The 14,300-nt window shown below is 39.6% G+C and overlaps 2 protein-coding genes across 2 annotated transcripts; one reads left to right on the plus strand and one right to left on the minus strand.

Annotated features, from left to right (window-relative positions):
* The first annotated feature begins 1,774 nt into the window (after nucleotides 1-1,774).
* Nucleotides 1,775-8,497, plus strand: LOC131327461 (ubiquitin carboxyl-terminal hydrolase 14-like). Its single transcript, XM_058360626.1, has 13 exons — nucleotides 1,775-2,028; nucleotides 5,986-6,042; nucleotides 6,130-6,174; nucleotides 6,257-6,308; nucleotides 6,482-6,728; nucleotides 6,797-6,851; nucleotides 6,928-7,038; nucleotides 7,287-7,375; nucleotides 7,478-7,567; nucleotides 7,778-7,918; nucleotides 8,039-8,140; nucleotides 8,227-8,353; nucleotides 8,437-8,497. Exons 1-13 carry the CDS (start codon nucleotides 1,775-1,777, stop codon nucleotides 8,495-8,497), a joined length of 1,431 nt encoding a protein of 476 aa, XP_058216609.1.
* Nucleotides 8,498-11,327: 2,830 nt separating this feature from the next.
* Nucleotides 11,328-14,264, minus strand: LOC131325440 (protein STABILIZED1-like). The gene has a single exon (XM_058357714.1). It carries the CDS (start codon nucleotides 14,244-14,246, stop codon nucleotides 11,445-11,447), a length of 2,802 nt encoding a protein of 933 aa, XP_058213697.1. The 5' UTR covers nucleotides 14,247-14,264; the 3' UTR covers nucleotides 11,328-11,444.
* Nucleotides 14,265-14,300: the final 36 nt, after the last annotated feature.

A 14,300-nucleotide genomic window follows, 5' to 3' on the forward strand; every position in this document is an offset into this window, starting at 1 on the left:
AAAAATTACCAGCTAGATGCTAATTCAATCCCATACTATTCACCAAGCATCCAAAATTGAGAACTCAACTTCTTAAACATATAAAATTGCCAATTTATACTTACAAATACTTGGATCGAATTTATAAAATTTATAAATACAAGATCCTACAAATCCTACTAAGTTACAACTAGGCTTAAGAGAAATAGTCGATCAACCATATTTACAAGTTACTGAAGCTAAAAAATATAACACGCGCGAAATCCTCTCTGCAAGCGCTATCTTAATCCTTCACTACCTGAATCGACAAACAATGACATACAATAAGAAACACTCGCTAATATAGAAAAAGGAAATTTAAGGAGTTCTATAATCGTTGCCAAGAATAAAAAAACCAAGAAAACTAAAGACAAAATCAGTCATACACTGCTTTTTCTTCACAACATAATAATGAGAATCTGAATTGGTCGTTTGTCCAAGAGAGACATACATGTTAAACATGAAGTTATATATCCACAAGCAAATCATCACATCCATATGTACCTCTTGCATACCATGAATTACTTCTGACCGCGAAGAATTATTCTTGTTCGCAAAGAATTACTTTTGTCCGCAAAGAATTACTCCTGGCCGCGAAGAATTACTTTTGGTCGCATTGAATTACACTTAGCCGCACATAATTGCACTTGGCCGCAAAGAATTGCGAGACCTCAAAGTAATTTGATGCGACCAAGTGCAATTCATAGCGGCCAAGAGTAAATCGATGCGGCCAAGTGCAATTCGTAGTGGCCAAGAGTAATTCTTCACGGCCAGGAGGGATTCTTCACAGCCAAGAGCAATTCGAGGCAGCCAAGTGCAATTCGTAGCGTCCAAGTGCAATTCGTAGCAGCCAAGAATAATTTGATGCGATCAAGTGCAATTAGATGCTACCAAAAGTAATTCTTGGGAAAGAGTAATTTTTTGTGGCCAAATTTAATTCTTTACGGCCAAGAGTAATTCATCGCAGCTAGGAGTAATTCTTTGTGGCTAGGAGTAATTCTTTGCGGCCAATAGTAATTTTTTGTGAACTTCTAATCTCAACCATTAGCTACAATGGTTGAGATGAAGTGTTTTTTTTGTGTTCCCGGAATGCTCCCCTATATATATTCTTCAAATTAGCACAAAATTTGGAAAGTTTTGTTATTCTTCTCTTTCTCTTTTTTTTTTGATAAATCACAAAGACATTAATGTACAGTTGTTAGGAGTAGATAAACTCACACGGCAATTGTGTAATATATGCAAAAATGTGAGTACTTTACTGAAAGAAGAAGAATAAGCCTAAACCATTGGATCAAAGTAATCATCCATTGTAACAACTTATTTGTAGTGAAATTTGTTTTTCAGTTTTATCACCTTAAAATAAGGAACAAGCTAGAGTACATAATTCTATTCTTTACAACCTTAACAATATTCCTCTAAATAGTAAGTAACACAGATAGAACCGATTAGTTAAATAACTTTATTATCAGCATACCGGTTTGTTAAATATGGTAAGAAGTTGGTGATACAGTTGTATTTACTATAAATTTTGACGACGGTTTGCGTTTTGACCGGTGCCAGCTTAGCTTAACATTTTTTGTTTCATGGATGGTGTACAATTAATCGTTCGATACTAAATCCATCCAAAGGGACAACTAATCCTAAAACTCTCTGGCCTGTAAATGCCTTCACGTTTGCATGAAGTTTCACATCCAAGTACACCTACCCTTTGCAAAATCTTTTATCCCCTCTCTGATTTCATCAAGAGAAGCTAGGCATGGCTAACATCTCATTTCCCATTTCCTTATGGCTTTTCATCCTTCTGATATGCCCTGCAGTTGCGTTTGCATCATTGATTGAAGAGGACTTCACATTTGCAGACAATGCAAATCATAACATTGACAAACGTGGGGTTCTTCTCCCACATGCAGATTATAGGATCCGCGAAGATGTTGCCTCTCGTCAAGATGAAGAAAGCTACCATACAAGTCCATTGTATTTCCGTAAGCTCAAGGAAATGAAGGAGGTTGGGTTGGCTCCAACCCCAAGTCCTGATCCAGGATTCTAGGAGAAAGTATCCATTTGGCTCATGCTTGTTGTCATAGTTGTAGTCTGTTTTTTTCTCTTTGTTGCTGTTGTTGTTGTGATCATCTATTTTTTGTATTATGTTGGCTTGTTGGTTGTCACGTGTGTGTATTATGCCGTTGATGTTGTCAAGAAATTGTGGGCTTAGTCCTGCTTTTGTATGTTGTACCGTCGCGTCATAAATGTTGTCTTGGATTTGAAGGCTAATTAAATATGCTTCTTTATCGCATGACTCGTGAATTCACTTTCGTTCATTTATTATTCCTTTGCATGTCGATATTCTAATATTATTGATTAAGGTTGGATTTTTAGCTTGATAAAGAAAAAGTTCGACAATGAAAGGTGCCTTTATTTGACATTTGAGGCATATACAGGAAACATACGCATAAAAGTGTTTTTTTTTTTTTAATAGATCGTTGTTTTCGAAATTTTGCTACCAATTGACCTTCACAACATGCATGATTTTCCAAACATGTGAAAAAACTACCAATTAATACTTTTGAAGTTTAGGGTTCTTAAAAAAAGTTGAATTTGAATTTTTTAGGCTGAGGATGATAAGCGGAGACCATTTTTTTCCAATACACACATACATTATTATAAGTATATGCGTATGTTTCCCGTATGTGCTTTACCCATGGTGCAAGCCAGCTTGAAAGGGTATGGCTTATTTGATGAAATTAAAAAGCCATTTATCAAATATATTGATAGTCAATCTCTGTTCAAACAGAAAAGAAACTAAATGTTAGCCATCATTTAGAGTATTCATTCAATAAGGGGTATAGGCAGATCCAAGTAGAGGCGAGCGGGGTCATCTGGCCCCACTCGATTGGAAATCTACACAAAGATATGCATATATGTTTGGATGTTTCGGTAATTTTGTCCCATGACATTATATTCACATCGATCCCTATATCTTGCCCCAAGTAGTATTGGAAAATTGCAATTTTGCCTAACTTGTTTCACCTAGCGCCCGATCTTTTTTATTTGGTCCCATCTACTTTTTAACTCAAGTAATGCATGTATATTTTTCATTTTTTATTAATCTTTTATTTGCATAGAAGTTACAAAGATTAACAGGATCAGGACATGGCGGTATCACAACGAGAAACACACCTTCCAATGAATTCCAACTAAGTTGGCATCCATAATTACCAACAATCATATGTCAGCTAAGAGTACGACCCAAACAAACCAAACAAGTTGGCAAGGAACCGACCGTACGTAGTTTTCCTAATATAGAATTTTTTTTTTTCTGTGAATATCTAACCCCAATACCATAAAATCCTAGGTCCACCCTTGAATTTGGGTGGTTGTTTAGTGATTTTAATTACGATGATGGCCTAATATCTATTGTCCAACAGATGTGGAAAACCATAAAGATGGTTTTTTTGGGACAAAACGGAGGCCAATAAAAGTGGTGTTCACTCATATTTTGGCCAAACCGCCAATGACTAGTTATCAAATCTTGGTGCTAGATTTTACAAGAAGTGAGAATATATTTGGCCAAATTATGAAATGAGAAATAGCACATTTTTTGATATCTAATTTGCGTAGGAGCAATGTCATCTTTAGAAAGTCAAATTATGCAAAGAAAGTGGTTTAGGCGTTGAAACTCGAAGGAAGTTGAGTCATGAAAACAACTTGACCAAAGTTTTTCAATGTAGACCATGGATGATCGAAGTAGAAAACGATCTCTCTATTCCATCCATACTGATTAAAAAACCCAAGAGTAATATTGGTGAAACCTTAGCCACAGAGTGTATCCATTCAAGTCAAATATGGCTACATGTCACGAACATCTTGTTCATGATAAAATATATGAATTTTCAAAATAACCTTATTCACACACACTTTCGAAGCATGGTTTTTGTATTATTGGCCCTTGATTATGAACTCTAATCATCTTTCATGTTTATGGGTCACAAGAAACCATCGAAATAAAATTTTTGAAAAAAACGGTGATTACTAATTAGATATAATACTAATTGTCATGCATTACGTTGGTGTACGTAATATTTATCTGAGTTGGGAGCATAAATATTTTAGGCCATAAAAAATTCACACTTGTCGATATTGACAGAAAGGTGGCCATTGATTTGTTCAAGGCTTCATTTTATGATACCAGAAGCTGATGAGAATTGGTTACGCAAAGTGGCCACGGTCCATTTGTTAATTGAACCACAGGCCGATTCAAGCAGTTAAACCGACAGTGGCGGAGCTGTCCCGAGCTCCTGAATTTTAAAATTTTTATTTTGTATATACTTAATTTTTAATATCATTAATTGATAATTATTCGTGTATCGCTACTTTTTAATTTAATAATTTTGGTTTGATTTGATAAAAAAACTAGTTCTTTTATATTCTCATTTTTCAATTTCTTTCATAAATAAAAAAATAAGCACGTAATAGTTGGAGTAGCCTAAAGAAAAAATACAAAATGATTGGTAAAGTTTAACTGCATTAGGAGAATTATTTCAATGTTCAAATTTAATGAAAAGGAAAACAATAACTTTATGATATAATATGTATAAGTTCTGATATAAAAGTATATGTCTACCAAGCCGGTCCTCCGAGTTCACCATCCTGGCTCCGCCATTGCCTGTCGATAAGAAGGCATTGCTCTACATGGATTGGGTTTGAACTATCAAAAATGGATATAAAAAAACCGGGCAATTTTGTAATTAATTGCCAAGTACTCAACATCATTGGTGTAACATTTATCCAAAATTTTCAAGAATTAGAGATTATTCATTCTAAGCGAATTGGGGCATAAATGTTTACATCATAAAAAGTTATCACATGTTGATATCGACGGAAAGCAGAATTTGACCAATCAAATTATTTACTTGGGTTAGCCCTTAACCCAAATGAATCAGGGGCATTGTTTACACCATAAATGGGATAAATTGGTGATTTAAGGAAAAAGAAGAATCAAAGGAGAAGATGAGGACATATTGAAGATGAGGGCAGGGGGTGTATTTGCATGTTTTACAAATTACAAGGTGTTATGTGCATATTTTTAAACCATAGTAGATGTATCCACACATGACCCAAACTATAGGGGTCAAAGTGTACTTTTCCCACGAATCAATCCACTAAACTAACGACTCTTCCCGCTGAAACTATAACGACTTACAACTGCCAGAGTAACACAATTCATCGTTTTTCTCTCTCTCTCTCAATTCATCATCATCATCATCTCTCTCTCTCTCTCTCAATTCATCATCATCATCTCTCTCTCTCTCCCCCCCTCGCTCTCTCTGTGCAGAGTGATATGGAACACAAAGACGAAGGCAGTGATTGGTTTGATACTGGGGTATTGAATTCATTCCTTCTATCTCATTTATGTTCCACTTTCTTGATTTATTTTATTTTGATAAGAACTTGCTTGATTTCCATATATACTGTGCTCCTTCCTAAATGTATTCGTTTCTTTTCTTTTAGTTTGGATGACCAAACTATCCAGTTTAAGGGTCCAATATTGAACACTGTTATTGTACTAACCATTCATCTCTCTCTCTCTCTCTCTCTCTCTCTCTCTCTCTCTCTCTGTGCAGAGTGATATGGAGCACACAGACGAAGGCAGCTATTGGTTTGATACTTGGGTATTCAATTCATCCTTTCTTATTTCATTTGGTTCCACTTTCTTGATTTCTTTTTTTTTTTTTTTTTTTGATAAGAAATTAAGAATAGATTTCTTGATTTCCATATATACTATGCTAATTTATTCCTTCCTAAATGTATCCGGTTTCTTATCTTTTACTACCTTGGATGACCTAACTATCCAGTTTAAGGGTCCAATATTGAACACTGTTATTGCACTAACCTAACCTCAAGACATAGCCTAACACAAAAGTTACGATGATTCCAATTGTGGGTGGTGATGTATTTGAAATGTCGTAGTCTGGGTTTTCTTGAGAGGGAAGGGGGCTACCCCAAACGTTACGATGATTCCCGTCTGTGATTTTGTAATTTCAGAGATTTTCGATAGACGAGTGAAAGACTAAGTGAGTATCTGCTAAAAGTTGTTCCTTTCGTTTTTTCCAGTTGGTTATATGACTATATCGAATACCTTTTAGCTCTCATCTTTAAGTGTGTCAACTTAATTTCTTTGGGACATATTTTCACAAGTTACTCAAGTCACTTTGATTCACAAGACGCTCGCTACTTTTAGGGGCTTGTTGTCTTGCAACTTGCAAGCTGTTACTGGGTACCTGGATTGGCCTGTAGGTGTCTAACTCTAACAATGTTGGGTAACTGCATTGTTATCTGTTCTCTGAGATAAAGGGAATGTGGTTTGACCGATAATTGTTGACGCGTCCAGTTTTCTGCACTATAACTGCTGTTATTTTAATTTCTTGTAGTTACATAAATCATTGACACTATAACTTATGTCTAGGATGCCTTCCATTTCTTTGTACGTGTGATGAACGAAGTTGAACGAGTAAATGCTAGCGATCCTGAATTTGATCCATCAACGAGTTTAGAACAAGTCAATGCTGGCAATCCTGAATGGGATCCGCCAATGAGTTTCAAGTTTGGTATTGAAGAGAGACTCATGTTTCCGTCTGGAAAGGTTTCTTACCAAAAAAGAGACGAATATATCCTGTCTCTAAGCATTCCACTAGACAAAGCTATCAACAAAGGTAAGCTTCTGCTATTTGTCTGAGATTTCCATTTGTGCTTTCTGATGTTGACATGGATTGTAATCCAGAAGAGCTTGAATCTTTTCATAAATCCAAAGCAGAAGATACGCAAGGGAACGAAGTGTAAGTACAGTTTGACTTGTTTCGTGCGTTCATAGTTTTCTGAATTCCCTTGATTCAGTATGTTTCGTTGTAGCAGGTCTACTGAGGAAATTGTACGCCCAAGGGTACGTTTGGTTGACTGCCTAAGGAGCTTTTTAGCTGCAGAAGAGGTGCATGATTTTGACAGCAATACAGCTACAGCAACCAAGTAGGCTTCCTGATCTTTGGTATTGTGGTTGTAGTCCTAACGATTTTTAACCATTCCGAAGCTGAGCAGCTGACATTTGCCAATGAATTAATCCTCCCTTGGTTTCAAAATGCTGGTTATACAGTAAATGATAGGCTATGATCATAACTTACGATGTAAATGTTATAAGAATGTTAAGAAGCATGACTAAACTTTTTAAGTGCCATTTCCTTCTATTTCCAATCTGTTTGTGTTATCTATCACCACAGAACTGCTGGGCTTACTTCATTCCCTGATTATCTGGTATTGCACATGCAAAAAAATGTGGTGGCGGCAGGCTGGGTACCTAAAAAACTTGGTATTTTCTTCGTTTGGTTTTTCTTCATTCCGTACAAAGCAAATTCATTAGAGGTGGTTTGATAATCACTTATCTGTTTCTTGGCTCTGTTTGTCTATTTAGATGTTTGTATAGATGTTCCAGACACCATAGATATTAGTTTCATGCGCAGCAAGTGCATCCAACCTGGGGAGGAGCTGTTACCTGAACCTGGTATGTCGTTCTCCATACCTTTAGTAAGTTCTTCATGGAATTTTGTATGACGTACACATATTTTGCCAAATTATTAGCAAAAGATAGATATGTCCTTTCTTTGGATACTACTCACTCAAGAGGTGTCGATTACACACGTCATATATCCTATGGGGCTTTTCACTTGGCGTTTATGGACTACTGATTATGTTATTTTATACTACTGAACAGCTGCTGAGGGTGTGGCAGATCCAAGGCTTCTAGTTGATGGGGATATAGTTTCCCAAATTGTGTCGAAGGCATTTGAAGATCTTTCAAGTACCGGAAGGGAAATGGCATTGAGTCATTTTCTGTCTGAGATTGATGATGCAGGTATTTTAGCTTAAATGATATTGTTTACAGCAGTTACATTTGAAAACCACATAGCTTTTTTATGCCATCTTAGAATATAGAAGGTACTTAGGGACTAATGCAGCATACTTTGTGTTCTAGACAATATTGATGCTCAGTCGAGAGTTGATTTTTTGGTTGAATGTGGGTTTCAAGATGATATACCTCCCGAGGCAATCACATCTATTGGGGACTCAGGAGGAGGTCAGGCCACCTTTGGCCTTTATAGTGTTCGATTCTTTTTTTCGATCTTTCTTTATTGTGAGTTGTTGAACTGGGTCACTATGCAGCTTACAGGCTTATGGGAATCGTGAGCCGTTCTGGTACCTCTGCCCAATATGTTGCTCACATCAAGACAGATGGTCTGTGGGTAACTTTCAATGATGAAGTCGGGGTTTCCAAGGACATTGGAGACATGTACGTCTTTGAAAAGCTGTATAGTGAAATCTGATCAATCCGTCTGCTCGTGGTCTAGTAACTTTTGTTGATGTCTATGGTAGTTTTGTTAGTATTTTTGATAGAAAAGGATATTATGAACTTTGTGCCGACTTATTCAGTTGATGCATTCCAAAAGTGCCGTCTGATTGTCATAATCAGACAATCATTCATTGTAATCTTTTTAGGAAGGGATAGTGATTTCTATTAAATACGTTGGAGATAGTTTGCAGTAGCTCACTAGGAGACTGCATGCCATACTATTTGTGATGTTATGAGTTTGCAGACGCGGCCACATCTTCCAGCATTGACTTCACACCAAAATACCGATTACTTTTTTTCGCGTCCCTGAGTAGATTGCGGATATTGCCAAGAAGTTCAAGTTGATCTTCGATTGAATCCTTCTCTACTGAATCTTTTTTGCCCAATGAATCATTTACAAAATCAAGGTTCTGGTTTGTATCCATCTGTTGTTTTGATTGGCCACCCATGGTAGTTGATCGTGTGCCCAACCCAACATCTTTCTCGTTATTTGACCTATTACTCGTCATTTGTTTATGAATCGAAAGCAGTCTTACACATCACAACCTGCAGCATAATGGGGAAGTGTTAAATGCTGGTACGTTTGTCAACAGATTGTTGCTCTTAAGATGTACTATAAAATCTCCTTACCCTTGTATCAGAATCAAGTGGATTCAAGCAGGAATAGAAATTATGCAGAAACGGTGAGAAGTAGCTTGGAAACACAACGCTCACATAGCTCTAAAGTTAGTTTTCAGCAGAAAAATGCAACTCAGGGTCCTTCCTGAACCTGGGATCTGCCCTCATAAGACCAAAAAAAATTCTGACTATATGAAAATTACTTACACAGCGAAGAAATTGTTGAAAAACTGCCAGGGGGGTATTTTTCAATTGCAGTAATTGTTCCAAGTACAAAGCAAACAAAATACTAATTAATATTGGGTGCTTTGGGACAGTCAAAGATAATCCTATAAAAACAAAAAAGGAGACCGAAGAACATAAGGCTTAGGCAGGGGGAAAAGCACAATACCATGAAAGACTAACCTTCTCAAGATGTTGCGTAGGATCATATTGACCTCGCCGATAAGCAAGAAGTTGTGAGAGTTCATAGAGCGGGTGACCCTCAAGGAAAAGCTCCGCAATTACGTATGCACCTAAAGCAACATAAAGCCAACCAATTATAACTAACAAACCAAACACATTCACAAAAGCTTTTGGATGAGAAAGTTGATAATGACCTCAACAATTACGTTGATTTTAAAATTGACTGCAGCAGAAAGAAATTTCACATCAAATGTGAATGACTTATTCATCGGTGACAAAATCAGCCTAACATGTAATTTACCAAATGCATCAACTGAGAGAGAGAGAGAGAGAGAGAGAGAGAGAGAGAGAGAGAGAGAGAGAGAGAGAGAGAGAGAGAGAGATGCATTGAGCCTAATGTTTAGGTTATGGTGAGTAAGATAATAAGCAAAATCTAAATAAGATTTTGCATCATTTACACATGCCCACTCCAGACACATACACAGAGAGCATAAAAATAATGTTAATCAAAGACGAGAAGAACCGACATAAAGAAGACGACAAGGAGAAACTGTGATACTGTAATCGTTTTCAACATGATTGATTCAGCTGAACATAATGACTTGACTGGGCATCAGTTTGATGAGATTCCAAGAGAGGATAAAAGTGAATTGATACGTGACACAAATGAAAGAACGGTAGCAGAACCAATGTTGGTAGAAGTGGAATTACGCCAAAGGAGGTCATAGCTCACAATGGCAGCCAATTGTGACACAAAGAAAGAACGGTAGCAGAACCAATGTTGGTAGAAATGGAATGACGCCAAAGGAGGTCATAGCTCACAATGGCAGCCAATTGTGTTGGTGATGGAATTAACCAATAGTAACAAACAGGACCACAATAATGATAGGCGATCAAATTTGATCATAGCAATAATACATTGGTGTTATATCTCAACATATCCTGTCATCATCAGCAAAACATCGAAGGTAAAATCCTCCAACAGCTCACCCATCAGCAAAGATGTCCATAGATGGCTTTAGCGGTGCATCTTGTGCAACTTGCATCTCACCGCCTTGCTCATAAACTCTCTGTCAGTCAAAAAGTAAACAATTTATTTTCTTCTATATAATCATCATATTAGAGTAGAATAAAAGTCGATGATTGTTAGTTAAGCATGTGCATGTTAGTAGAAGCAATACTATCTAACAGGAAGCAGCAAACAATAGTATATGACTATTGTGCCTAGTTGTCTGTAAATTGCCTTGCGGATTTTCGATACGAGGGGACTTTGACCTATGAGGTTACTGTGCTTGTTCTCGCAGGCGTATTTTAAACCTTTTCTTTACTTCTGAGCAGTCATAGCTGTTTCCAGGCTCATGATGTGGACAACGATCATTGATTATGGGAATTTGTAGCTGCAACTGTTCACCTCAATAAACTAGAATGGGGGGCACATCTCGTGGCAGCATTTCAGTAATTCTACAAGGATGGAAGCGGTTATACTACAGTTGATGGGTTCCAGCTGGCTGGCTGGAACATAACATGACTAACATTTTGCTTTGAAGGTATTATTTGAGAAGTGGATCAAGATAATGTAAGTCCATGTCTCTTCATCAAGCGCGAATCGTTATTTTTGGTAAATGAGAACTTACTAGAAAACACTGTCAAGAGGAAAAATCTCCAATACAACAGAAACAAACAAAACCTATGCATGGCTAAAAAACAAACGCAAGAACCCTATACATAATTGAGAAGCTAAACTGTGCATTGAGAATGCATAACAGAAACATGGCAAAAATAAAACTCAAATACGCAACATAAAAAATTTGGGGCTTCAGAAGAAAAAAAACATAATTACTCAATTAACCAAACAAAGCAAGAATGGAAAATGAAACTTAATCTACAACAAAGTTCAGTGCCCCAAAAAGATGTCTGTAGGATAACAGCAAAGCTACTGAATCCTGTATAGAAATAGTGGTACTTCCCTTTCAAGGCTCAGTTACACAAACAAGAAAATATCGAATGTTTAATTATTACCCTTGGCAGAAGTCTCTTCCTTTCCAAGTGCGACCACTACTTTCTTCAAAACAGCTTCAGTTGGCTGGTGGGAATTTTCCAGAGCCTTGGACAGTGCTTGCCATTTCTCCCCATGCTTTGGATCTGCAGCGATGCATCTCTTCAAAATATCTGTCCGAGTCTCCTCGGTTCCATACTGAATTTCGAACTTGTAGAACAATGCCCAGAAATCCCCAATATCCGGTCCAAGAGTCACTGCCCTGTTAAGCCAACTCCTTGCTTTGTCTACCTTCCTGTCATGCCAAAATAGCTTAGCAATGGCAGCAATGACATGTGGATCGTGGTCGCATCTCTTGTGCGCATCCATGCTCTTTGTCTTCCGTTGCGGACGCGGGACCATCTCAATCGAAGCTGCCCACAGTATACCACTATTGGGGCACACCTGCACCGCCTTAGCCATCAGAATATCTGCTTCCTTCCCATTCCCATGCCTTGATTCAGCTCTAACAGCAGCAAGCCAAAGTTCAGGGCTCTGAGGATTCTTCTTCCTTGCCATCGTGAGAACTGCTCTAGCTTTACTCAACCCATGCATCTTCTCCTCCAGCTTAGCGAGCGAAAGCCAAAGGGGAACACAGCTGGAACAATGCTTCAAACCCGACTCATACACTTCCTTAGCTCTTTCCAAGTAACCAAGGCGTTCCTCCAGCTGTCCAAGCATCAACCACAGTTTGAAAAATGAAGGGAAGTATTTCAGCCCATCGTCAAGTAACTTCCTCTCCTCATCAGTGTTTCCGGATTCTCTCTCAACAGTAGCAGACTTCATCCACACTCTTTCTGTGCCTCCTCTTTCTCGTGCTTTAGCTAGAAGCATTCTTGCTCTCTCAGGCTCATGGTTCTCAAATTCAAGCTTGAATGCAGCAAGCCAAATCTCCTCAGAGTAGGGAATCGCAGCATTGGCTTCTTGAAGAATCGCTCTAGCTGAAGGTACATCACCAGCAAGCCACTTCTCTTTAGCACCCATTAACCATAGAACTTCAGCCTGTGGCATGTAAGTCACTGCTTTACGAAGCATCGCATCAAGAGATTCCCTGGTCCCATAAGTCTTTTCAAGCTGTGCTGCTTTGAGCCAAATACTCTTCTTGGTCAAAAATACTGTAAGGGCATGAGCATATATGGCTCTGGCAGTTTCAATGGAACCCCTTTTCTCGCACTCCTCTGCGTCGGCAACCCATGTCCTTTTCCGGTCTTCATCCTCTACTCCAACCCCAATGGTGTTATGAACAATAGCCTGGCAAGTGGCAACAGATCCAGCTCGTTCAGCGGCCTCCGCCTCTTTCATCCAAGCATCTCTGTCAATCACCACACCTACCTTTCGCAAAGCTCGAATACCGTTTTCTATTATCTTTCCCACCCTAGCATTATTCCCATTTGCTTCTTCCAATTTCGCAGCAGTAATCCAAGTAGCTGGCTCTTTGGGGAGACTAAACCTCGCCTTATTCAAAACCTTTTTCGCAACGTCATAAGTTTCCAACCTAGCAAGAGCAAGCCACAACTCCACATGCAAAGGGCAGCATTCCACAGCCCTCATCAGCAAAAGCCTTGCGTCCTCCTCGTGGGCAAGCTCCACAACAGCCTTCCACAGCCGGACAGAACTAGGAACATGCTCCAGTCCCCTCCGCAACACCCTACTCTTATTCTCATCCTTGAGCTCTAACTTTGCGGCCTGCATCCACAACTCCACAGAGTTTGGGATTGCCTTCACTCCACTTGCTATCACAGCCTTCGCTTCCTCAGGTCTAGACAACCGACATGCCTCTATCCAAACATCTTCATTCTCCGGACACTCCTCGCAACCTTTGGTTATCAACTGCCTTGCAGCCTGAATCTTACCAGCGCGTTCCTCCAACCTAGCGGCAGCAATCCAACCGAGCGGTTCTTCAGGCTTTGCTTGGATAAGCGACTTGAGCACCATCCTCTCCTTCTTGGTACCCGATATTTCGGCACCACTGGTGATCTTCATACTGTTGAGATCAGTCAAGTATCCCTTGGGATCAACAACTGTCAACCCTGATACCGAATCCGAAAGCCTATCCAGTTTGAGCGACAGGACGGTCCCTCTCCCTTCACCCACCACGGTCAAGTCATTAACCCCAGGGGTCTCTGTCCCTCCGGCTGCCCAACTCTTCGGATCAAATGCCGTGACATGTGCTTGTTCTTGCCTAGCCTTCTCAAGGAGGGTGTCTGGAACAGGCACGTAACTCTCAAACCTCCTCCTCTTCTTGTTCCTCGACGAATGAGTACTCTCAGGGATGCTTTCCCACTCGGAAGGCGACATCGTGTGCAACTCCCTTTTCAGATCAGCGAACTGCTCGGTAATCGTAGGGTTAGACGCCCTGTATTCTTCAATCTCCCGTTTCAACCTAGCCTCCCTTTTCTCCTTCCGGCTATCCATTCCCTCCTCAATCTTCACCATCACCGCGTCCCATTCCTCATCCTCCTTATCGTACTTCGCCCAGGCATACAACAAACCCACATCATTGCCTTCAAACTCATCAAACCTTTGACTCTCATTATCATACACATCCTCATTCTCCTCTTCCTCCTCCCCGCCCGTCCCTCTCCCTCTCCCTCTCCCGCGGCCCACCCCGACTGTGGCAGCAGCAGGCCGGTCAGGAGCAGCACTGGCAGGGCCGATATCGGACCGGGTGGTGAACCCGGTGGCGCCGCGGCCCAGACCGGCCACGTAATTCGGGAGGGGGGGAATCGCGTTGAGGAATTCTAGCCTAGCCCTGTGTTGAACGGGGCCCTGCATGATGACTCCAAATGCAATGGGGATGAGAAAAACAGAGAATGTTTGGCGTGACTG

This window comes from Rhododendron vialii, chromosome 5a (genome assembly GCF_030253575.1).
Source record: "Rhododendron vialii isolate Sample 1 chromosome 5a, ASM3025357v1".
Lineage (NCBI taxonomy): Eukaryota > Viridiplantae > Streptophyta > Magnoliopsida > Ericales > Ericaceae > Rhododendron > Rhododendron vialii.